The sequence below is a fragment of the Fusarium subglutinans genome (assembly GCF_013396075.1).
Source record: "Fusarium subglutinans strain NRRL 66333 chromosome Unknown NRRL66333_c0000075, whole genome shotgun sequence".
NCBI classification, from domain to species: Eukaryota; Fungi; Ascomycota; class Sordariomycetes; order Hypocreales; family Nectriaceae; genus Fusarium; species Fusarium subglutinans.
The window spans coordinates 64,142-86,785 of NW_023502138.1; the positions used below are offsets into that span (position 1 = coordinate 64,142).

At 47.0% G+C, this 22,644-nt stretch overlaps 6 protein-coding genes across 6 annotated transcripts; 1 reads left to right on the plus strand and 5 right to left on the minus strand.

Moving 5' to 3' along the window:
- Positions 1 to 168: 168 nt before the first annotated feature.
- FSUBG_6770 (sterol regulatory element binding protein) lies at positions 169 to 1,621 on the minus strand (the record flags this gene model as incomplete). The annotated part of the gene is made up of 3 exons (XM_036685004.1): positions 169 to 1,050; positions 1,102 to 1,425; positions 1,511 to 1,621. The coding sequence occupies 3 exons, from the start codon at positions 1,619 to 1,621 to the stop codon at positions 169 to 171; spliced, it is 1,317 nt and encodes a 438-aa protein (XP_036537732.1).
- An 810-nt stretch (positions 1,622 to 2,431) lies between these two features.
- FSUBG_6771 (arrestin-related trafficking adapter) lies at positions 2,432 to 5,492 on the minus strand (the record flags this gene model as incomplete). Its single annotated transcript, XM_036685005.1, has 2 exons — positions 2,432 to 3,157; positions 3,207 to 5,492. The coding sequence occupies 2 exons, from the start codon at positions 5,490 to 5,492 to the stop codon at positions 2,432 to 2,434; spliced, it is 3,012 nt and encodes a 1,003-aa protein (XP_036537733.1).
- A 6,083-nt stretch (positions 5,493 to 11,575) lies between these two features.
- Positions 11,576 to 12,038, minus strand: FSUBG_6772 (uncharacterized protein; the record flags this gene model as incomplete). The annotated part of the gene is made up of 2 exons (XM_036685006.1): positions 11,576 to 11,742; positions 11,795 to 12,038. The coding sequence occupies 2 exons, from the start codon at positions 12,036 to 12,038 to the stop codon at positions 11,576 to 11,578; spliced, it is 411 nt and encodes a 136-aa protein (XP_036537734.1).
- Positions 12,039 to 12,624: 586 nt separating this feature from the next.
- FSUBG_6773 (uncharacterized protein) lies at positions 12,625 to 13,067 on the plus strand (the record flags this gene model as incomplete). Its single annotated transcript, XM_036685007.1, has 2 exons — positions 12,625 to 12,898; positions 12,952 to 13,067. 2 exons carry the CDS (start codon positions 12,625 to 12,627, stop codon positions 13,065 to 13,067), a joined length of 390 nt encoding a protein of 129 aa, XP_036537735.1.
- A 776-nt stretch (positions 13,068 to 13,843) lies between these two features.
- On the minus strand, positions 13,844 to 14,282 carry FSUBG_6774 (uncharacterized protein; the record flags this gene model as incomplete). Its single annotated transcript, XM_036685008.1, has 2 exons — positions 13,844 to 13,953; positions 14,006 to 14,282. The coding sequence occupies 2 exons, from the start codon at positions 14,280 to 14,282 to the stop codon at positions 13,844 to 13,846; spliced, it is 387 nt and encodes a 128-aa protein (XP_036537736.1).
- Positions 14,283 to 15,956: 1,674 nt separating this feature from the next.
- On the minus strand, positions 15,957 to 18,808 carry FSUBG_6775 (regulatory alcR; the record flags this gene model as incomplete). The annotated part of the gene is made up of 2 exons (XM_036685009.1): positions 15,957 to 18,562; positions 18,658 to 18,808. 2 exons carry the CDS (start codon positions 18,806 to 18,808, stop codon positions 15,957 to 15,959), a joined length of 2,757 nt encoding a protein of 918 aa, XP_036537737.1.
- Positions 18,809 to 22,644: the final 3,836 nt, after the last annotated feature.

Sequence of the window (22,644 nt, forward strand, 5' to 3'; positions counted from 1 at the left end):
AAAGCTTAGACTATGACATCTCCATGGGATATGTCAAGGAAAAATCCCAGTATACCCATACGGCTAAACAAAGATTTAATGACTCAATGAACAACCTTGTTCGCACCCATCGTGGGTATAAGGAGTTGTCTCCAAAATGCTCTGACTTTATGTATTATCCTATGACTACTAGTAGACCTGAACACCCGCTATCAAAGGCTGTCTGTCCTGCGCGGGCATTGAACCTCCATTACCACGACAGGCATCAAATACACGCCTTGGAAATTTCACCAGCTCCTGAATAACTGCTTCATGCCCACAATTCATCTCCAGATAGATACAGACTGCCAGTCCCTCCGCCACTGATCTTCTCTGCATCCACCATGAGCTGTGTGCGGCTGCTTTGGTATACCACCATGCCAGCAACACCATAGCCTTGGGGTCTTTCTCCTCCAGTAGCTTCCTATACCGCGGATCCAGTTGCGTTAAGAAAGTGACAAACTGGATCACTGTATTATCATCGATCCTTCGGGGAAGCAACTGTGCGAGCAACGACGCAGCGACATGGTATGGGTTGTTCTGAGCTGTAGAAGACGGCCCAATGTCAAACGCATCGTAGAACATAGCCGGAAGGGCATCAGGCGGAATGGGCCTAGAACCATCAGGAATGCCGTCCCATTCTTTGAGCAACTGATGAAAAATACTATCCTTTCTCGTTGGGTCAGCGATATTCCATACGACTTTCTTCCCATCGCTCATTCTCAACCAGTCAAGATCAAGAGAGTCGGATTTCTTGAGCGGCCATACTCCATACACGTCTTCTGCATCCAAAAGAGCCATCGAAGCTGCGCCGAGAAGTGCTCCTGAAGCCCAGAGGGAGTCACGTTCAGAGCCAGAAAGTTTTGACACATCAGGGACCGATCCTGCTGCCATGAGGCGGCGGTGGAAGAGGGCTGTCGCTTGATACCAGTGGAAAGCGAGTGCTGTGCGGTGAGAAGATGTTTGGCAGGGGTTTAGATGCTGATCATGAAGAAGAGTCAGAGCAATAAAGACATGCATGAGAAAAGGATGCTATAAATATTTTCAGTGTCAAACACGATAAAGGGATTAGTGAGTACGCACCTTCAATCCCAGAAAAAACGCGCCTTCACTGTAAACACTTCTTGTCTTCTGTGTACCAACAGAAAACACCGTCCTTAGTCGAAACCTCTCAATGGCCGCTAGGGCAGCATCGTCTAGTATAATCTCACCAACACCACCCTTTACAGGCTGGATGACGGGGACTCTGAAACCAGGGTTGATAGGACCGAGAGACTTATCAACGACTGAGAAGACTGGCCCTGCGCTCTGGTGAGCGAGTTGGAAGGATGAGGGAGATATCTCGGTGAATGAGCAGACGAAGCCCGATGAGGTACAACGTTTGCATGATGGTTTTGTTTCATCGCACTGAAAATATGTTAGTGCTGAGGTGAAATGAAGCGTATGACTGAGATACAGGGTGGGTGGGTAAGAGTTACAGCGATCAGCTCACCTTGACACTCCTCAGTTTGCAGTTCTTACATCCGAGACGAGACTTCTTGTGAGCCTTCCGCTGTCTCACTGGCATCTCTTTGCCAGCCTTTTCTTCACCTCTTACGGCCATTGTGTCCTGTTCCATGAGAGTGAGCCGATTAGTCAAGGCGCATCTCGCCGGAGTTCCCGGAAAGGGCCTCGCTTACATGAGACAGGGCAACAATGCTGGAGACTTGTCCTTAAGAAGTTGTTGATGAGTAAGTACTCATCTGGTCGATAGCCAAGAGATGTTAGTTGACGATGAGATGTCTTCCCACTTGGTGGCGTGCCTCGATTTAGCGCTTACGAACCGGGGCTTTTCGTGAAATAACCAATAAGTGGAATGGACCCTGAACATCACGGCTCGACCCTTAAACGATCTTCATAACGTCCTTTAATAATTGTCTATTTATATCCAAACAGGGTGCATGCTCAGCTCGCTTATCTAACACGGAGCGGACCAAATGGTAACACAAAAGCCCGGTATCGGGCTAAATATATTGATAGTGTAAAGGAAACGATGTGGTATCGATACGTGGGTATGCGTTCATCCAGCGCATGTGTCCTACCCCAAAATTCAAGGTATATCCTCCCTTCCTTCGTTTAAATGAATCCTGAGCAGCTGACTTGCATGACATCCTTTTCCTCTTTGTAAACGCCTGGACCTTGTTGGAAAACTTGTAGCAAGATGCAACGCCATCGAGACCTTAACCATTCCAGCCATGCAAAATGCAACCCATATGCTTGATTGTTACAACCTCAAGACAAAACATAAACAAAAGAAAGGACGTAAATATCGTAAATAAGACGCCAATATGTACTGTCGACACGCTCAAGCCGAGGATGTCTTTTTAGTGAATCTCTCTCCTATCATATCCAAAACACAGACGGCCAGTGCTCTTCACACTGCCCGTCCAGCTCGGGCGCGGAGAGCATTCATATCGAGTTGAATGGTGGGTCGGGAAATCTCCAAACTTCGGCTGGGCATCCTTCGACCTCCGGGGGTTCGAGGGTTGGCGACATTGACACGCCCAGTTCGGTCTAGAATTCTGGGTGGGGAATCATCAGGATCCGACTCTGAATCCTCATGTCCCTCATAGCCTGCATCGGCCAATCGTGCAAAGTAATCCGCCAAACCGTCGACACTGGGAGTTCCGACCACGACATCGTACTGTGGTGGAGGAGTCATCACAGGCTCAGGTACATCTGTGACAAGCTCGGCAGCAGGAGGTGGCGCAATATCGTCTTCGAAGGCGGGAGGGTTGAAGCTTGGAACTCTGAGCAGATGGATCGGGCGTGGTTCTTGTTGTCCACTAACACCGTCAGCCAAATGGGCAGCCTGTGGTGGCGCCGGAAGGTTCTCAGCGTTAGGGTTAACACCGGGTAGTGAACCTTCTGAAGAACTAGGTGAAGCATCGGTGGGAACGGTGAAGGCATCAGGGCATCCACAAGTAGACTGATAAGTGGTGCCGTTGCAGTTGGCGCCTGAATAAGCAGGAAGATTAGTGTTGGCGTGAGTCGCACGGCAGTTGAGAACAGTGAATGGCGAATCAATGCTGATCTCGAAGTGTCGGCGCTTTGTGCCACTGGGATCCTCAAGATCAATACGGCTGATTCGCATAACAACCTTTGAAACGGTCAGTTGCTGGCCCAAAATCCATCATAAAATAACATACCTTGATCCAATGGAAGACATTGACATTCTTCCAGCTACAGTCAGGGTTGAGTCGTAGCTCCTTGTTCTTAGCCATCATCTCACATGTGGGAATCTGTACATTGGCTTCGATTTCTGTTGAACCCCAGATGGTCTCGAGTCCCAGATCCAGGTCGCCCAGGAGGTTAGCCGAAGGCTCAGGAAGGGGCTCGGCCGTGGTCTGTCTTCGGGCAGCATCTTGTGCGCGTCTTCGAGCAGCTGCTTCACGAGCCTCTCTTCGCTGCTCAGGGTCGAGTTCGCCGCCGCGAAGGGTTCGGATTTCAGATGAGGCGTAGGACGAATCAAGAGGCTTTCCGGCTGACTTTTCGAGTAGCAAGATCTTGCGACCTGGATCTTTACGTGTTACACGCTTATCGTTGGTCCAGTACTCAATCGATTCCGTTACATAAACCTTGAGCTTATGCACCTGAACCTTGGCAAGTGGTGTAAGTTTAAAGGCAATGGGGATTTTGCTACCAATAGGGAAGCTCTTGCCCGAGATAACAATGTCATAGTGAAGCTGGTCTTCCCACTGGCGACTAATAGAAATAGGTTCTGTCATCTCAAGGGAGAGTTGATCAGGCACGCGAACAATAGACACTTCCTTGGTGCCGTGAAGGTTAGGCTTGAAGGCTCCAGCTCGGTCAACAGTCGCATGCAATTCCCATTTAACGGATCCATACTGCAGCTTGGTTGTTTCTAGCTGGTGGTGGTCGATGGGTAGTTCAAAAGTATAGTCATAAGTACCAGGGTAGAAGACCTTGTATCCCTTGGCTTGTGTAGGAGTGGCAATTGGACTGTCGCCCTTTTGGAAACTTCGCGACTGGACGCTTTGCAAAGATAAGCGCTTGATTTCTTTAGCAGAAAGGTTATTTTGATGCGGGGTCAGTGATGATGATGGGTTAGGGCGGACGAGGTTTGTAGAGCTGCCATTAGGAGAACTGCTCTTGAGGCGATAAGTGCATTGATTGCCATAGTCGGACTCCCAGCCGTCATTCATGGCATTGAAAAATGTAAGTACTTGAGTGCGCAGGCTCTCCTCCTCAAATACATCTTGCTTGAGAGGAGGAATGCCTTCAGGCCACTCAGTGCGAGCACGGCCAAGAAGTTTGAGTTGAACGGCTTTGATCTTGACGTTTTTTGTGACTCGCAATTGGAGTTTGCCTCTTAATAAAGCGGTACCGCTCTGGCCCTCGCGGTGGCCATGACCATCATGGTCAAAACCTGAGAGGAAAATGTTTGGCTCAGCGAGAAGAATTGAGCATGACACGCCACTGCCGGAAGCGACGGGTTTCGGCAACTCAGAGACTGAAGTGACGGCAGACTTTGATGAACGAGCCGACATGAAACTGTTGCGATTGGGGTTGGTCAACGCCAACGACGGATGCGAAGATCGTGCAGTCGCCATTGTTGCGGCGGCAGCTGGTTGTGTCTGATTGTTGCTGCTGGTGTTGGTGTTGCAATTGGCAGAATTGGAGTTGTTGGTAACAGGCGTTACAGTGGATGCAGAGGCTAAGTCAATACCAACAGGTGCCGCGGAACCGGGGGGTGAGCTTATGTCGTCATATGTTGGCGGAGATGCACCTGCCCCAGTAAATCTCGACCCAATCGCAGACTCGCCGGGAAGGTCCAGGTCCAATTGGCACGACTGACCAATTGAGTGGCCTGTATTCGAGGTCCTTGTACTTGGTCTTGCTGTACTTGAAATAGCGCTCACACTTTGCCGAGTTGAGCGGTCAATACCTGTACTCGTCGATAGCGCTTCGGCTGCTGCGAGACCCGAAGTATCAATGCCTGTAGATACTGAGTTTGATGCCGATGAAGGTTCAGAGGTAGAATCAGGGTTCGTAAAGGTAAATGAGTTCAGGAGCTTATCTCTGCGGCGTACGGCGGCACGAGGTTTGAAGCTTTTCTTTCTCCGGCTACTGCTTACACCGTTGCTGAAGTAATCGCTGGTGCTGTTACTTGCGTTGGATGTGTTAGTAGCAGTCGGTTGCAACGAAGGTGCGCGTCGCGTCTCGACAAGTAGTTCAGGTGTCTGAGGTCTGCTCTCTGCTCGTAGTTCTCGTGGAACATATCCCGAGGGATAGCTAACGATGTGGATTGCTTGGGGGCGAGATCTTCGGGGACCGATTAACGGCGCAGGAAATCGACCAGCTGATACAGCCTTGGTCTTGTCGAGACGAGGTCGATAGTAGATGTTTTCGTGAGAAGGAACCCAAGCGGATCGACGCTGTGGTGATTCAGGGACTGAAGCTGTTGTTGTCATGGCGGTTAACAACTGTACTCTATTGTACTGCACTGAAATGATTTTGCGTCTAATAAACGATGACGAGGCCAATAAAGCCAAGAGAAAATGCGGGTGGTGCCAGCCAAGGAGCGATAATGAAGAATGCAACGCAAAAAAGGTGATGGGTGTAAGAGGATAATGTAGGCAAGCCCAGGCGCAGGAAGTGGAGGCACACGCTCAGATGGATGCTTTCAAAACAAAGAGCAGAGCAGTGTAAGACGTAGACACACGCAGAATAGCAATTTGTGAGTCTAGCACGCGTGTAAGGGAGGGTTAAGGCTGGTTATAGGCCAAGAACAAGACAATAGCTCGAATGTGAAAGTGAAAGTGAACATGTGAGCGGGACCATACCCAGGTCTAATAGATCCAGGGCGTTATATTGGAGATGAGACGAGGGTGGTGGGTTAGAATGGAATACCAGGGAGGGGCCAACTAAAGATGAGCACGAGTAAATAAAAATGAGACGGTGTGTTGCAGTGTTGCAGCGGTGATGAGATGGGTCTGGTCTGGTCTGGCCCGGCATCAAAAAAAGAAAGAAAAGCACAGGACAGTAAAACGGCAGTGCTCATCAATTCCCCAAGTAAATAAATTCATGCGCTGGCATTGGATCCTGAAGTTGTCGATGTCCCTACCCAGGCTTGCATCCCGGCCAGATTTGGGCACTAGACTCTGCGCCTAGAGGCCTTGTTCTCGCGGGCGGTTGGCCGCAGGCAGTGGGGATGATGCTGATGCGCAAGGACGTGGACAAGGAACAGGAAGAGGGTGGAGAAACAGGGCAGAGGAATCGAAGGATTACGGGACTGGGGATGGGGGCTCAAGAGCAGGGGCTGTTGGTTTGTATGTAGGTATGTATTGTTGGCGTTGTATTGTGCAGAGCAGAACATCTTATGAATGGCTGTGAGGAATGCACATATCAACAGGCAGAAGAACTAGCGGTGATGGCAGAGGGCGATTTGCAGCAAAGAGACGATGAAGGAAACACTCAACACACAATATCCTGCTTTTTTGACAGGTGATCGACATTGTTGCAGGTGCAGTAATCGATGCAAGATTGTCTGAGATTGACACTATCCGCTTTCATCCCACTTGGGACTGAGTACATGATTCAATATCAAGACTATTGATGAATCAAGTAAAAGACACACAGAAACAGGGCGTGTGACTGAAGATCAAGGCATAAGACGAGAAGAAAAACCACCGATTGCATTGGATACGGATATTCAGACGAGAAACATAAAAATACGTACCTTTTGCAATTGTGCTAAAACATGGAAATCCGAAACATCAGATTCAAGGGATTCGCTTGTGGCTAGTGCACCTGTAGCCTCTGACGCGAAGACACCAGTGGTGATGAGAATTTGAGGCCCCGGCAACCCTGGTCTGGTCTGATCTCTCGCTTCTCCGTTTCTGTTTCTGTTTCTGTATCGCTTGAGATTCTGGAGACTCTTAGCTCAGCTCAGCTCAGCTCAACTCAAGCTCGGCCTGACGATGGTGAGTTAACAAGTACGGTCAAGGCGGCTGGGGCGGAGAAGAACAATGAATGACACAGCGGGGACAGGAAGAATAGGATCCTTAATAAGAATAAGAACGCAATCGTCGGGCGCCAACACCAATGCCAAACGGATGAGAAGCACGGTTCACTTGAGGCTGTTGGGCTGAAGTTTGAGACCGGCCAGAGCGAAATAGACAAGCGAGAACCTGGCCAGATCTGGGCTGGTTGAACGGGAAATGAGACGAGAGGTATAGGAAAGTTGGTCGTTGGACAAAAAGCAGGAAACCAGCAAGTAAATTAAGTCAATACGTACGAGTCGAGGTATGCAACAGGAACAACCAAGGTAACGAGCAAATCAACTGAGGGTCTGACAAGGAACAGGAACTGAGGTGACCTAAAAGGGCGACAGCTGTCACAGACAGGGTTTCTTGTGCCGCTCGAGAAAGACACTGCACTAAAAAGATCTTGGTAGTAGTGGTGGTGGTGGTGGTGGTGGTGATGCAGTCACAGCAGATCGAGACAGATGAGCACACAGATGGGGCCGGCAAGAATGTGTGAGAAGAACAAGGACGAGAGAGAGAGAGGGGGGCGTTATTATCTACGTGCCATGTCTGAGTGAGTCTGACCTTGGGGTAATTATATTCCCGTCAAATTGAGGTCATACCATGGAATCTAAGCCACCCTCCGAAGAAAACACTCAGACAGACTGCCCGTGCTATCCGAAGAGCAGTCAAGAGTAAGAAAAAAAAAGGCTTCATCAATGCCTCTTGCCATCGCTGAGAGAATAACTTAGCGAGGGAGCTCCGGAGGCTGCGGAGCCCAAACCCCGTACGATTGAATGGGGTTCACTACTTTCGGTGACGCGGCACCAGGCGAAACCCTGTCTCTAGATCCAAAGGCTTTACTCTTTAGAGATGCAGATAGAGTAAGGGTCTTTGTTTAAGCCCCGAAAACGGACTACGTAATGTCTGCTGCGGTCGTGACATGGCATGTGCCGAATGTATAAACTCAAGCCATCACCATATCCTAGTCTGATTGTGACAGCCTCCGCTTTGTCAGAGTCACTGTCACTGTCACTGAGAAGAAATCCGAGAAACCTAAACTTGGAGAACTAGACAAGAAGGGAATATTCGATGATTGATCAACACCAACGAAGAGTATAAGTTGGTGGCCGTTCCGGTCCCGAAACAAAAGAACGACTCCACTAAAAGAATCCCAAGATCTTAGGGTCCATCCATGATGATCCATCTGGGGGGAGATGACATAACAAAAGGTCAGCACGTTGCATATTACATATCGCAGATAATGAAGTCCTGTACTTTTCACCTTGACATCAGAGTCGTAATCTGTGGATTCGGGCTTCACTTTAGCTCTTACCAATACGAAGGTCTCATGCCGAGGAACAGATTCATGATGTTAGTAGTATAGCAAAGAGCCTCAACCCAATCCGAGAATTTTCTCTCATCATAGAAAAAACCTAAAAGTTTGCAGGGTACTCGCCAGGATCATGTACCTTTCTTGTCCAAGCCAGTTGATCAATGGGTCTGCTAATAAGGCACTTTGCAAAAGCATGTAGTGGACAGAAATATGGGCTGTATGGAGTGGCAATAGATGCACAAATCAGCCGTCATCCATAGCAAGCAAGGATTATCTTCTTTTCTTCTTCTTTTTCTTTTTCGGTTACACAAAATGCCGAAATTGATCCATGATGCCGACGACTATTCTGCCCGGCTTGAAAATGCCGAGACGATACTTGCGAGTTTTATGCACAGCTGAATGAGGCTTCATATCGCCCTGTTTCTAGCTTACTTGTGCTTTCGATATGATATGATTCCAGTGCATCTTGGGAATATCGTCGGGGGTAACTCCGTAGAATAAAACTCGCCTGTAACCGTTTCATTTCCGGTCATCTGATATATCCAATGAACAACTTCCTTCTCCGACGAATCACACGATATGAGATTATATCTCTATTTCTATCCAAAGCGAACGGTTTCTCGTCAATGAACGGCGGCCCTTGTTTCAGCGCCGCCTTGAAGAGCCTAGTTTCATGTCAAATTTCTTGGTCATAAAAAACCCTTGCCCATGAGGCTCGTGCATTCAATGGTGAGGCAGTGGTTCCAGTTTGACGACCAGGCCATCAACGCTTATATTAATTTAAACATGGCCTAGAAACAGAAGCTCTTGCGATTCAGTAACTCACCTTAAACGAAGAACCGTGAATTTGCGCTCGGGAGTTGTAATGGTCCATACTCCATAGACAGCCCAGGCTTGCCAACTCAGCGCTGATCGCCAACTCTAAATGATTCCTTGGATGTAACGTTCTACAAGCCTCATCTAGGCTTTCTTTTTCGTAAACATCCAACACGCGTCGTCCTGGCAGCGGTGAGTTGTCACCTTTCGGCTGGAAGCATCTCCCTTGTACTCCGTAACCAATTGCCACTTTATTGAAAAGGCCTTGATTGTGTGCGTCCATGCTTCATCTTTGTTCAACAGAAGGCTTCTATCAGCCTTCTAGTCTCGTTTCCTCAGTCGTTCCAATCTCGGGCAAGGCCGTGTATAGAGCTTGGGCCATCCAGTCTACGATCCTCAAGACCGGGGTACCCGGTCCATGGGCAGGGGTCCCAGAATCAACAACTGATGAGGTCATTCTTCTGTTTTTTTTATGGATTTTGAACGTTGTGGGATTTCAAACTTTAAAGTTTCAACTCGAGGTGTTTTTATTGTGGTTCTGTGGATAACGTTATCACAATTACTCAAGATCTGCGTCGATATCGAACTGGGGAGATTCTCTGTATAGCTTTTGTCACGACTCATTACCTTCTAGTTCTGTGGCCGGGTGACTTGCCCAACCATGAGGTTCCAGGATCATCGCTGTTGAAAATTCTCCATGTATTTTGCGGGAACTATTTTGTGAAACCAGCTCTCTGCAGTCCAGTATGCACCCAGAAACGTTGTAGATGTTATACAGACGACAATCTTTTGTCCTGACTCGAGACTGCAAGATCATGCCCAAAAGAGGTGGATTCTGAGATCTAGGACGGCATTGATCTTCATCTAAGATCAAAAGTCTTGGTTTTCAGATCCACGGTGACAACGCGTTGAAGATATCTGATGTCTATCACTTGAGAACCGAAATTTTAAGCGAACGGTAGCCGATTAAGGTCTGTGAAAATTGTCCTCCCAAAATAGTCACTCGTTAGCATATCTCAAATCGTAGAGTGCCGTCTTGGCAATGTCAAATCGAGGAATTTGTCTCACCAAAAAGACGGGCAGTAGCACGAGCAGCTAACGAACCGAGCAGCCGAAGACTTCTCTCTACCCGTGTAATTCCCAGTGACTAAACCAATCTTCAAGTGCTTATCCTGCCTGCATGGCAACCCTCCGAGGTGACGAAGAGCTCATCTTCACCCATCACGATTGGTTCGAGTAGTTTCTCAAACCTCCATGAAATCATGCTGATCAAGACCCCGACGGTTCGCCCGGCCGGAGTCGATCACTAGGCCCTGTACTGGTTTCTCCAAATCGATCGCATGATTTCAAATTTTCAGACGGCAAGATAAAACAAAAGTGACATATATGTTTATGCGCTATGCGACTCAACATGATTCAGTCTGCATTGACATGACCATTGCATATGACCTCCCCGCGCTTCGCGGGGGATATTCAGTTGAGCCGGCCTTAAGTGCGGTCAGCATCCGACTGGCAGTCTACTATGCACAGTAACAGTTTAGGGTGACACTACAGCCAAGAGGATGCATCCCGTTTCCCTCGGAAATGCCAGGGTGAACATGTCTCGTGAGGACTCTGTAAACGATCATGGCGTAAAGCTTAGGAAACGCTACAGCGTTGTATCTGTAGGTAAATGGCTCATCTTTGGCAATGATGGAGCGTTTAGCAGCGTATACAATGTCAATACGCCAACGCGAAATGATGCCGAACAACCTCCAAATCAATCAACATGTGATTCGTGCCATGGTTGTATTGAGGCTGTATTCAACGTTGTGGTTGGTGTATCTGAAGTGCAGCAGTGGCTACCTAAACCATGATCATTAAATCACATCTACACTTATGCCTTCCCTTGGCCATACACCAGGTAGGCGCCAAAGTTGATATAGTCACAAAAGATCCATCATTGTTCATACACTTATAAGTTATTGAGTCTGCAACGGATGTGAAACCACGCCTCAGCGCATCAACATACCTACCCTGGACTGATCGGGTAGTTTGCTTATGCTCAGTAAAATTCACTGTAGAACTCCATGCCAATCATGGATTAAATACTTAGAGTGGAAACTTGCTGCAAGGAGGTGCTAATATACTATATATAAATGACTGGCTACTAGAAAGGGCTCTCGTTGGTACTGAACACATTGACTGAGACTCCGGGCAAGGAAACATATGATGCTGTGGTACTGACTTAGTTAGGATCTCACGACCAACTTAAATACAAAATTCACTTCTCTGCTCTGTTTCTTGTTACAGTTCAGAATACCTCGTATTAATGACTTCGTGCAGAGCGTTTATCTAAGTATATGCTTGTGCCACAATCATTTTTACCGAATCATCATCAAGCTTCAGTTGGCTGCTCAGAAGCCGTTCCTGTGTTCTGCAACGAAGGTACAAGGACGCCGAATATATGAGCCAGCTGGCTCAGCATTTCTGACAGCGAGGTTACATACTCCTCTGCCCGCCATGTGACTTCAGGACTTGGAGCTTCTTGGTATAGTCTCTCGACTGAAAATGTAAGCGAACCATCGATTTTAACCTGAAATTTGGTGTAACTCACGTTTAGTTGCAGTCGCGACGAAGGCGTCAAGTCCTTTTACCGCTTCCCGTTCGAACTCGTGTTCAAGGTCAAGTTCTGGGATGCATACGCCCGAATGTATTGCCCAGAAGTTGAAATCCGCCTTTTGTCGTAGAATGACTTGTTTCTTGGGCATGTTTAAGGGATGGTTGTGGTAATCTTTATAGTGGTAGAGGATGTCGTCGTAGGCTTCCATGATGGCTTCGATTTGCGAGAGGTGACCCATGGTGGCCAAGTTGATGATTGAAATGATGAGATAAAGAAGCAGGCCCCGAGAACACGATGATGCTTTGAAGATTGGCCTCTCTCTGTGCTTAGAACTGTTTAATATCGGTGATGTTGATCGTGTGCCGTTCGTTAGAGATGATGCTCAGTGATGGTTGGATCTTGGCCATTATCGTTAGCAGTAGGAGTCGTGACTGACTGACATTTACCCAACAACACTGTCGAAAACGGAAGCAACAAACTACCTATGGCCCATACCAAACTGAGTCTTCCACAGCTTCCAGTTATAAGCCATGATAACTTTGAGGCAGGACCAAATGGAGGCCAGTGTTACCTTCGTCCCAGGTAACTACACATCAGGTCAACATCAACTCACGACATACCTGCACTTTACATCACCAATAACAGGTACACCAGAACAAGCATCTGTATCAACTCGTTTCGCCCTACTTACTAAATAAAATCACTACCAAGAAAAGCTATCCATATTCGATATGTCTGGTCGACGCCTCCGTACTGTACGACACAGCGATTTCCTTCGCGTATCGTCTATCGCGTTATCCGTTCGCCTCTGTCTTAAAAAAATCATGGACCTCCCCGAGGTAAATTCTACCTCAAGGGACGGAGAAGCATATTACCCGGACTGGGAAACTATCGAGAAAATGGAGGTGGTCTTCATGAACTGGGTCAAAAACTATAGGACCATCCCCGAAGGCGAGCCGTTTCCGCCAAGACAGATACCACGCCGCATCCCTAGGGCCTACTCTACCAGTTATCGGCACCCAGCCCTTTTGAGTCAATCATTTGCAGCAAGAGACCGTCCAGTGTGCCTGGAGACTGTACGTCTTACCGTTAAGGACCGTATGTAATAATCAGTTATGGAAGTTTGGATAGAGCTAACACTCAACGGCCAGTCTACGAGGCGCTACTACACAAGACCGGGAGTTACTTTCACTACTTGCACATAGCCATCGAAATGATTGAGGAGATGTACCACTGTGGCAAGAAATCCTCGCCCTATATTGGGTAACCGCCAGGCTAACACACATCTTAGGAGTACTGATTAAGGATAGAAAATTGAAGGCCGAGGGAGACCACTCAAGTACCAAATCCTGACAAATCAGAGAGAACGGATTGTACGGTTTGATAGACGCAACGGAAGTATTCTATCAGGCTTCATGGGATCATTGCAAGTCTTCAGGTCATCTTTTTGGTGTCAATTTCGTTCTTTGGGATTTTCAACAAGCGCATCCAACATTTTCGAGTTCAGTCTTTAAAACAGCGGATCTTCATACTCAGTCGTTATGAATTCAATCTTTGTCTCGAGGAGAGGCTCATGATAGTTTTATATGCAGTAGCATTCATTCCAAAGCATTGGATTCTGCAACAGGGAAACTGCCTAAACGCACAGAATTTCGCCGAGTGACTGTTATAGTTACTGCCTGGGCATGTAAAACACCGCCTCATTACCTACGGCTGTCACTTTATACACATGCTGGAAGCCACTATTGGCATTGACTTCAAATGTAACAACTGATTAACAAAACAGCATAGAGCAGAGAAGGTAATAACGCTATAATCAACATTTATACTGATGGCACTTAGACGCCTTACATGTAGTGTCACTCATGAGTTGGTAAATATGGTATACTGACAATCTCACTAAGTGATATCGACTGTTGGAACACGGGGGCAAGCGGTTCAAGAATGTAACATGATCGGGTCACTTTTCATATTACTATTACGTTGAATATAAAGGTTGATGTCGGGTCCAGAAAACCCAACTCAATTCTAACGAGAATAGTCTCAGGACGTCCACCTCGAAAGAGTGGTCAAACTCCTCTCAACACTGCTTGCATTACTCTGCGCTCCAGATGCAGTGCGTAAATCAGGCCCATCACGATAGTCCTGCATAACTACCCAACAATGTCAGTACAGTTGATTCATAGCCTGGAGTCAAATACCTACGCAGCTGGATTTGGGAGTCCAGGGTGGAAAGTGCTAGCCTAATTGCAGCTCGTTTGACGCGATCTTCGTTCGGATCGCTTCGAGGAGCATTGGAGACCCCCGAGTCGAGTCTCATGCCATGATTTCGAACCCAATCATTGTAGTCCGAACGCAAGGATTGCAGTTTGTAGGTTTCAGGCCAGCCTGGGAGGTTGCCGCGCTTGTTGGCTTCATACATGAGCTCGACGAAGCTTGAGGAGACGTCACTCATTTGCCGGGAGAAGTTTTCTTCATACATTTCTAGATTAATATGAAGTATTGTGGTGTTTTCAAATAGTGTTTTATTATGTAGGCCGAGACTTGGATAGTAGTGTGTAGTTGACTGGAAAGAAAGCGTGGTTGCAGAGCTCTTTATATACTCAGAGAGCATATCTGATTCATGAATGATATGAAAAGGAGCAATTCATTCAGTGATACTGTTGATTGCTTTCGTTACATGGCTGTCAGCTTTTGCAAATGCTCGAGTGTCACTCCTATCTTCATGACATGACGAGGCCGAAGAGCAAGTGAACAAGCAATTCTCCATTTGGAAAAGAGACGTAATTAAGCTTGCTGTATTCTGTAGGAACAGGATGATTTTACGGAGGTTGTACGATACGAACTTGGGCAACGGCAAAGAATCTGTGAGTCAGCCCTCAAGCAGTTTGTTAGCCTGAAGTCTTGTTTCCATATCTAAACAGTGCTTCACTTTAATCACAGCCTCAATCTTGGATGGCGATCCAATCAATCTTAGTCCTTGCCAAAGGCTACACGGACACGCGAAAATATGTGACAAGTTTGGAGATATGTTGCCAAATACCTGACGTCACAGCCAAACAACCATTGCTAAGGTGTGTCTCTGGATGGGAATCTTCCTTGAGCTAGCAATGAACAACCTTCTCAGTGATTAGTACAGTCTTATATCACATGACTGGCGACCCTCAATCTTCACTGCGTTGGAACGAACCTGGACCCCAAGAAGACACATCCAACAGTCAGTGGTGTCCATTACAGCAACTCGCCCATACAGCCTCAGCATAATATAAGAACAAGCCCATGCTGAGTGAACGTGATACCCTTATCGAACATAACTGAGATATTAAGAGTAGATATCGCTCTTGTAGCTACAACGACACATTCATATGTGACGTAACTTAAACTTTCTGTCCGTTTAGAGTAAAACAGAGCTACTCGTGTATGATACGCCAATTGTTTAGAGTAACTTATATAAGGTCTAGTCTTGTTTCTTGATCGACAAGGGCATATAGAGCTCTGGAAGCTTTCGTGTCTCTCCAGATTTGAGATGTGTGGTCAAGCAAGGCGAGTCCGCTCAGCCAATAGGAAGATTAACTCGTCTGACGATATTCCATATCGGGAAACATACGGCGTCAATGGGTCCCACGAATGTTGTTGTTACATTGCATCTTGGGCCTCAGGTGATGTTAATTCAAGGCAGTGCTGAAACAGCATGTAAGATGTCTGAGCTTATTACAACCTCATGCTTCCATCATTTCAGTGCCGGTGTAAAAGAAAAGGATCGTCCATTGAGGTCGGCCCTTAGTACAGCACACACATATTTATTCTTATTCACGAGAACCGTAACCAGTTGTATCTGCCCTTCGGAAACCGCAAAGGGTGGTGACTACGACTAGACAATTACGTTGACAGTATTTAAACAGAATCACAGGACCACCGCTTGTAATGCTTCAAACAATTTGGCATTAATGATATGCAGGCACAGACTATACTGAACCTCCCTACATAAACGCCTCATCAACGATAATGACTGTTTCGCTCCTATGTTTTCCCACAAATACATGTGCAGTATGGACTGCGTTTGTTCGTTTCGCTGATTATACTGATTGTCGCCCCAATATCCAAATCCATTAAATGCTCGCCGAATTAGTACACAAAAAGACATCTTTGCCAAACTTTACACCATAACCGGTTCGACGGATGAAATGGGCATATGTGACATGGTCGTTGGCATCATGTAAGGTCCCAGTGCCGAGGACAAGATGCTAGCAATATTGCGAGCCATATCCGACTTCTTGCCCAGGCACCAAAGCGCCTTGGTACAGTCCTCACATCGGCGGACCAGGTTCATGACACCAGGGGTTTCGAGTGGTGCGTGTTCATGTCGCACATTCTCCTCGGCTTCTGTGAGGAGGAGAATGGCCGCCTTAGTGAATGCCCTAATGAGAATCATGGTCCAAGGCTCTGTTAGAATAGAGCCCTCGACTACTGCGAAATGCAGGTCCGAGATACCCGTGCCTGGAACATCACCGGCTCGAGGGCGTGTCGAGACTCGGGCGAGGTCCGACAAAATAGCCGCACTGTCTCTTCGTAGTGAAACAACTACGTTAGCTGCCTGCCGCACTTGAGTTGAGTAATCCAGACCCAACTTATTTTCGTCCACAAGCTCAATCAGATCCGCGAGTAGGAGAGCAGCACAATGGAAATGAGCCACCACACACACAAACCAGCTCTGAATGAGTGTCGGTACACTGTCGTATTGCTCGACCAGGTCCCTAAAGAAGGCACCGTAGCTTACGTTCCAGTGCTTGTACACCGCCATGGCATTCGAAATAACCTTCTCGACGGGTTCGCCTCGGTATCGACTTCTGACGGTGTTCTGGAGGTACGAGACATGTCGGAAGAGAATGACCTTAATAGGAGCTGCAGTGACGACACCCTTGGAAGCAGCATCGTACGAACAGGGCCAACGAAGAACACCCTCCTTGTTTTCGCGGACAAATAGTTCTGCCCACCATCTGGCATCCTGCGGCCGATACTCAATATTGTAGGATTCGTGTTCTGGATGGTCTGGATAAGTCGGGTCATGGTGGCACTCCTCGTCTGAAACCACCACGGGCCGGCCGTTCATGGACGAAGATACCGTGTCGAACATGACTGTCATCCAGTAGACCAGGCCAATAGTACCCCTGTCCTCCTCACTTAGTGACTCCGCAGATGTAGCCTTCTCCAAGCCTAGAGAACTTCCAGAAGCATCCAACACGCCTGTCTCGCGAGCTTCGTACTGAAATTTGAGAGCATGCATCTTTCTTGCTGCTCGCTCCATAAATACTGGCGGTCCTTCTGCGGCAATAATTTCGCTGAGTTGAGATGCAATCGATCCCTCACCCGAAGCAACGGGACTATCGCTAAAGGTGCCCATCCCAAAGGGCATATCGTTGTTATCCTCCTCATCTCTCGGCTTCTGTGCTAGTCCCATGATCAAGTCAGCACAAACCACACGGAAACATTCCATATCTGAGCAGTCCTGCAAGGCCCGCTTGGCCTGGGCCCAAAAGGTCCTCTGGAGTGTACGGTCGAAGTCCTCGTTGATATCGTCAAACTCCGATCTCATGCTGTCCATCTGCGTCAAGTTCTGTGGGAACCTGTCTCGCTCACGTTGACTACCTTGCGCCCATTGGGTAGCAAATGCCATGATAGCCAAATGCAGGGCCTTCGAAGCCGCTCGGTCCTCCGATTTACTGAGTCGGATCAGTTTCGTATTTTGTGCTTGCTTGTCGAGCTGGATTACACGCCGATAGATTCTATTATCTTGCTGTTTTGGCTGGCCAACGCTGAGACCTTCAAAATGAGATGCCAACCAACTGACACCGTTGTTGGATGGTCGAGTGATGGTATTGGGCTTATAGGGACATGTCTCCTCTGACAGCCAGCAAGACAGGGCGTGCTCCAAAACATCATGGTATATCCTCATCAGGTTGTCCGAGATCAAGTTATTGTTCGTCTTGGTCATCATATTGTGCGTCACGGAGAATGGAGAAATAGAGGTGCTGTAGCTTCTTGTTATACTTTCTGGGTAGTGGCGCACGCTGAGAGACCGAGAAGAGATGTCGCTTTCGTATGAGTTGGAACCGGAAGGTGAAGGTTGGAATGGAACATCGCTGCCAACCGAATGAGTCTGGAAGAGAGGCCACCCATTGTCTCCATTTTCCTCCTCCGCAGTTTGATGTCGTGAATGCAATCCTTGACCGGAAAGGTCTGTGGAAGGTGTGAGATCCATGGGATGTGGGTGTGCTGGTGTCGAATGAGGTTCAAGACTCTGCAGAACACTGTTATGGAGGCCAGCATCGAAAGCAGTCGGATCAAAGACGCCGTTCACAGGCATGGTATCGAAAGTTGTGTGAGGGAAAGCAGAGAAGTTGGCGAACCCGGTTGTATCCATTGGCCCCCAACATGACAAGTCGTGTGCCGTGGGAGGTGCCTGCAACATATCCAGCAAGGCAGTTGCATTAACATCAAGCGTTTGGTTCGTTGGTAGAGGAGCTTGAGTCGGCGAAGGTCCTGGTTGCTGCTGCTGAGGGCGCGGACGTTGACGCTTGGCCTTTGCGCGCGACTGGTCGGGAACGCGGCGAGGTGCACCATTCTGAGCAGGTGCTTCGTTGTTGATATTTGAGCTTGTGGCAGCAGGGCCAGTCTGTAGTTGAGCGCGAACCCAGTGAAATGTGCATTGCTTGCGAGTACGAAGGCAGTATGAACATCGTAGAGCTCTAGAATCAATCTCGTCTGTGGTTTCATTGGCCCCTCGGTTAGCGTCGTCGAAGTCGGGAAAAAGGCGCGGGAGGGGGAGGAGGAGGATTGAGGAGAGCAAACCAACTCACCAAGATGCTCCTCAGCAAGAGAGGTACCGCTGGTGCTGTCACCACCGGTTCGAAGCCTTTCTGAGTTTCTCTGGATATCCCATAGAGAGGGCGCATCGCATGCCCGCTTGGCTTTGCGACACTGGTCGCACGAACGGTTCTGACGTCTCATTGTGAGTGAAGGCGAGTTAAAGCGCGATGAGTGGCCGCGGGGGCCTGGGTCCGAAGGATCGGAGGTTTAGTTAAGAGTCAAGTCGCGGCGAAGGTATAGCGACGAGTATATCGTAAAAGAGACGAAAAGTAAATAGATATAGCAAAAGATTAAGCCAAAATGAAGAATGTTTGCTGCAAGATGAATGTTAGTGGGAGGATATGAGATTGAGATGAAGACTGAGGTGGAAAGAAGCTTGGGGAATGTGCCCAAAAATGGACCTACCGGCCCTGATGAACGAGATTTGCCGCGAAGCCCCGCGCTGATGCTGATGCTTGTGCTGATGCTTGTGCTGATGCTTGGGGCTGCTTAGCACTGAAATCCAGCCCAGTCATCGGGGCCAAGGTCAGGCCGGGCAGTGAACCGGAACCCGACAGGACCAATCCAGGAGGAATGTGCATTACTGTACCAGTTTACTCCAGTGGAATGTGCTTTACAGCGGGCCGTCAACACCACTGGAGCCACTAGAGTGCTGACCTGGTAGCACATCTTGTCCCTGAGCATGCCCTGAAGTGTTAAGGCTCCGCTTTTCCGAACGAGGTTTCACTCTCCCCGCACCAGACTAAGCCATTTAAGCTCTAGATCGTTGAGAACGTCCTCTCAACCTGGGATCACCCTCGGATGCGAAAATGACACGGCACCTGCAGCAAGCACCAGTCGCTCATTTCGTCAAGGAAGTCTTCTAGAGTCAAGGCTTCCTGGGGAAAATCATTCCAGCACGCCAAGGATATATCAGAATATGTCGTAGGCGAATACATACCTGTTTCTCGCTGACTCGTAACGTTTGACTCGAGAACAATAAACCCTGTCTCGACCTGCAGCTATTCCCGTTTCCTGGGACACAGCACTCACCTCGGCGCCGAGTGGTAGCCCTAACCAACCAAAAGTTCATTGCCAGCCATACTGTACTGTACCTACCTCCCGGGACCTTCGGAATAGGATCCGTCCTCACTCTTGAGTGCTCAACGCTCGAACACAACCAGAAACGGCTGGAAGGATAACTCCGCCTTGGGGGATCATCCAACCCATGAAGCTGGGTTATTCCTCTTTCGGATCTAGTTGCTGCTCATTGTCCCAGTAGCCAAGTCCATCTGGGCCCACAGGATTCAGCTAATTAGAAAGGGGTGGGAGCCTAGACTTTGCTTGAGCTTTACGATGGCAAATGGCGAAAGAAGTGTTAGTTCAAGATCGATCGGGATGGGGGAAGCTTTGGAGTTGGCCATTTTGAAACCCATGCCAATATCGTCAATTCGTTGAATAGTCCATCAGGACCCTTTGTTCTCTACCCCGGACCAACGACAGAGTTAAAGATATTTTACCAGGTTGCCACAGAGAAAAAGCAAAACTACCTACCAAAAAGCAACAACCAACCACTATACTATACTCCCTGTCCATAACCACCCGCAAGGGGATTCGCTTTTGCATGTCGCGTGCGCCTCAACAGCCAATCGCTCAAGTCTTTTAGCAACCCCTGGTATGACCTAAACATTCGATAAGCCCCAACCAAACAGGGATCAACTTTTTCTTCGATCCCAGCAAAAAATGGAACTCTTGTCCTCCTGCTTTCCATCGCTAAAACATTTACTTGCAACATTATGCATCCATAAACCCTCTAGGCTCTCAAACAAAAAGTCCAGAGTGCTACGCTCCACACACCGGTTCCCCGACTCCTCTTTCAAGGTTGCCAGAGTCTCCACGCCCCCTCGCCTATCGTGTAGCCCAAGGCCCTAGGTTATTACAGATCTTGGACGACAGCACTGGACTTTGTTCAGTGCTTCAGCCGCGGAGTTCCGCTGTAGTGGTTAAGTTAGCGCGGCGATTCACTGTTAAGGATGGGCCTGTAGAGCCTCACCAACTTCAACTTCAACTTGAATGCCAGAGGTCTTGGAAACAAACGACAAAGAGGTGCAATATAACACTAACTTAGCACTTCCTACTGTAGTGTATCAGGCAAAGTACGGTGCCATAGCCTTTGTTATAGCATGTACAAGAGGTATGGCAAGTCAACTCATGCGGCCATGAGCGGATAGCACTATCAGCCTGTCAGCATGCCCTTCACAGGCCTATGCATGCATAATACTGGCGATATCCTATCACAGTCTGTGGTAAGCTTGATCAAGCCATGCCAAAGCAGATGTTTGCGTAAATGTTTGAACGATTATGGTCAGCCCAATTCAAGCCAAGTTCAGACGATCATGAGACTAGCATACACTTAATTGAGCCGGCTACATTAGCTAGGTCACGTAGAGATCGAACATCAGCCTCCAACGTATCGATTGTCCTTCCCTCAGGGTGTAAGAAGACTTCTGACGTTAGACTAAGGTGTCAAAAAAAAAACTTAGTCTAAGATCCTCTCCATCTCTACTAAACTACACTAAGTTTACCTAAGTTTACTAAGGCTTTTTGTCACCTAGGATAGAAGTCCTAAGTTTTATTACACCCCCTTGCCTTCCTAGGTGGTCGGTTTTCCAGTTCACCGCGCTTTCATTATCTTGACTCGATCTTATACCCCAACCGTGCTGAGTTACGGGTGCCAGGCTAACTCACGGCAATAACCGCACATTCTAACACGATACCAAGACTATCTGACGGTGCTTGCTTTCGTCCTAGAACAATTTATGAATGAACGATGTGCAGCATAACCCAATATCTATCCATTCTTGCTTCCAGAGTAAGGCTTCCCAAGTTAGGATCCACTCCCCACTGTAGATGCGGGGAAGAAAATCCGGGGTGCATATTGTTAAGGAATTCCACAGACGTCAATCATCTTCAACAAGCTCTTCCACGTCTCTAAAAGTACAGTACCCTAATAAAATGGGCTCAATGATATTTATCTTCGTCTGCGAGAAGTAATTTATTCTCACATGAACATGGCATCACAACCGTAATAATGATCGCTTGTCACGGACCCCGCGAAGATGTCCGAGAGGCCATTACACATAAACCTGATATCCAGGGTCCAGACTCTCCTGGTCAAGATCTAGTAGTCAATATAAGGGGAAGGGCGCTTACTAACATATTTCACCACTACCCCATACACCCCCTAACCCCACACACCTCAACACTATCAACACATCATTAATATTAGCCACTTTATTTACTTCTATAAAATTCAAATTAAATCCTTTTTTTTTCTATTAATAGAAATAAATTTATAAGTATTAAATTATAAATATAAAATAGTATTAGCCATTAAGAACTAAAAATTAATAAAATTATAACCTTTAGTATAAAAACATTTAATTAAGCTATTAACTTTAAAGGATTATTATACTAAAGCCTAAAATATTAGAATAGTATATTAGAAAGACTTATTACTAATAATTATATAAAAAGAAAACCTTATAAACTATATTATTAAAAAAAAACATAGTTTTTAGCTATTAATAAAGCAAAAAATATATAACTTTATATAAGCTTTAATAACAGTTAATAAGAATATCTTATATCTTAGTAAGAACTAGGTTAATAGATTTATATTATACTATAAGATAATAGAAATAAAGCTATTAAGAGTTATAAATACTATAAAAAAGCATTATATTATAAAGAAAATACTTATAAAGTACTATAATAGTCTTACTTATATTATTAAGTCTAAAAAGATCTTATAGTCTAATTTATATAATATTAATAAGACTAAGGTCTAACTAAAAGAAACTAATAGCAAGACTATAATTAGAACTATTATAACTTCTAGTTTAAAGTATATTAAGTTAGATAATTTAACCTAAAGCTTAGTTTTAAAGTCTATATTAGTAAATAGTTAGTATCTAACCCTAACTATTATTTTTACT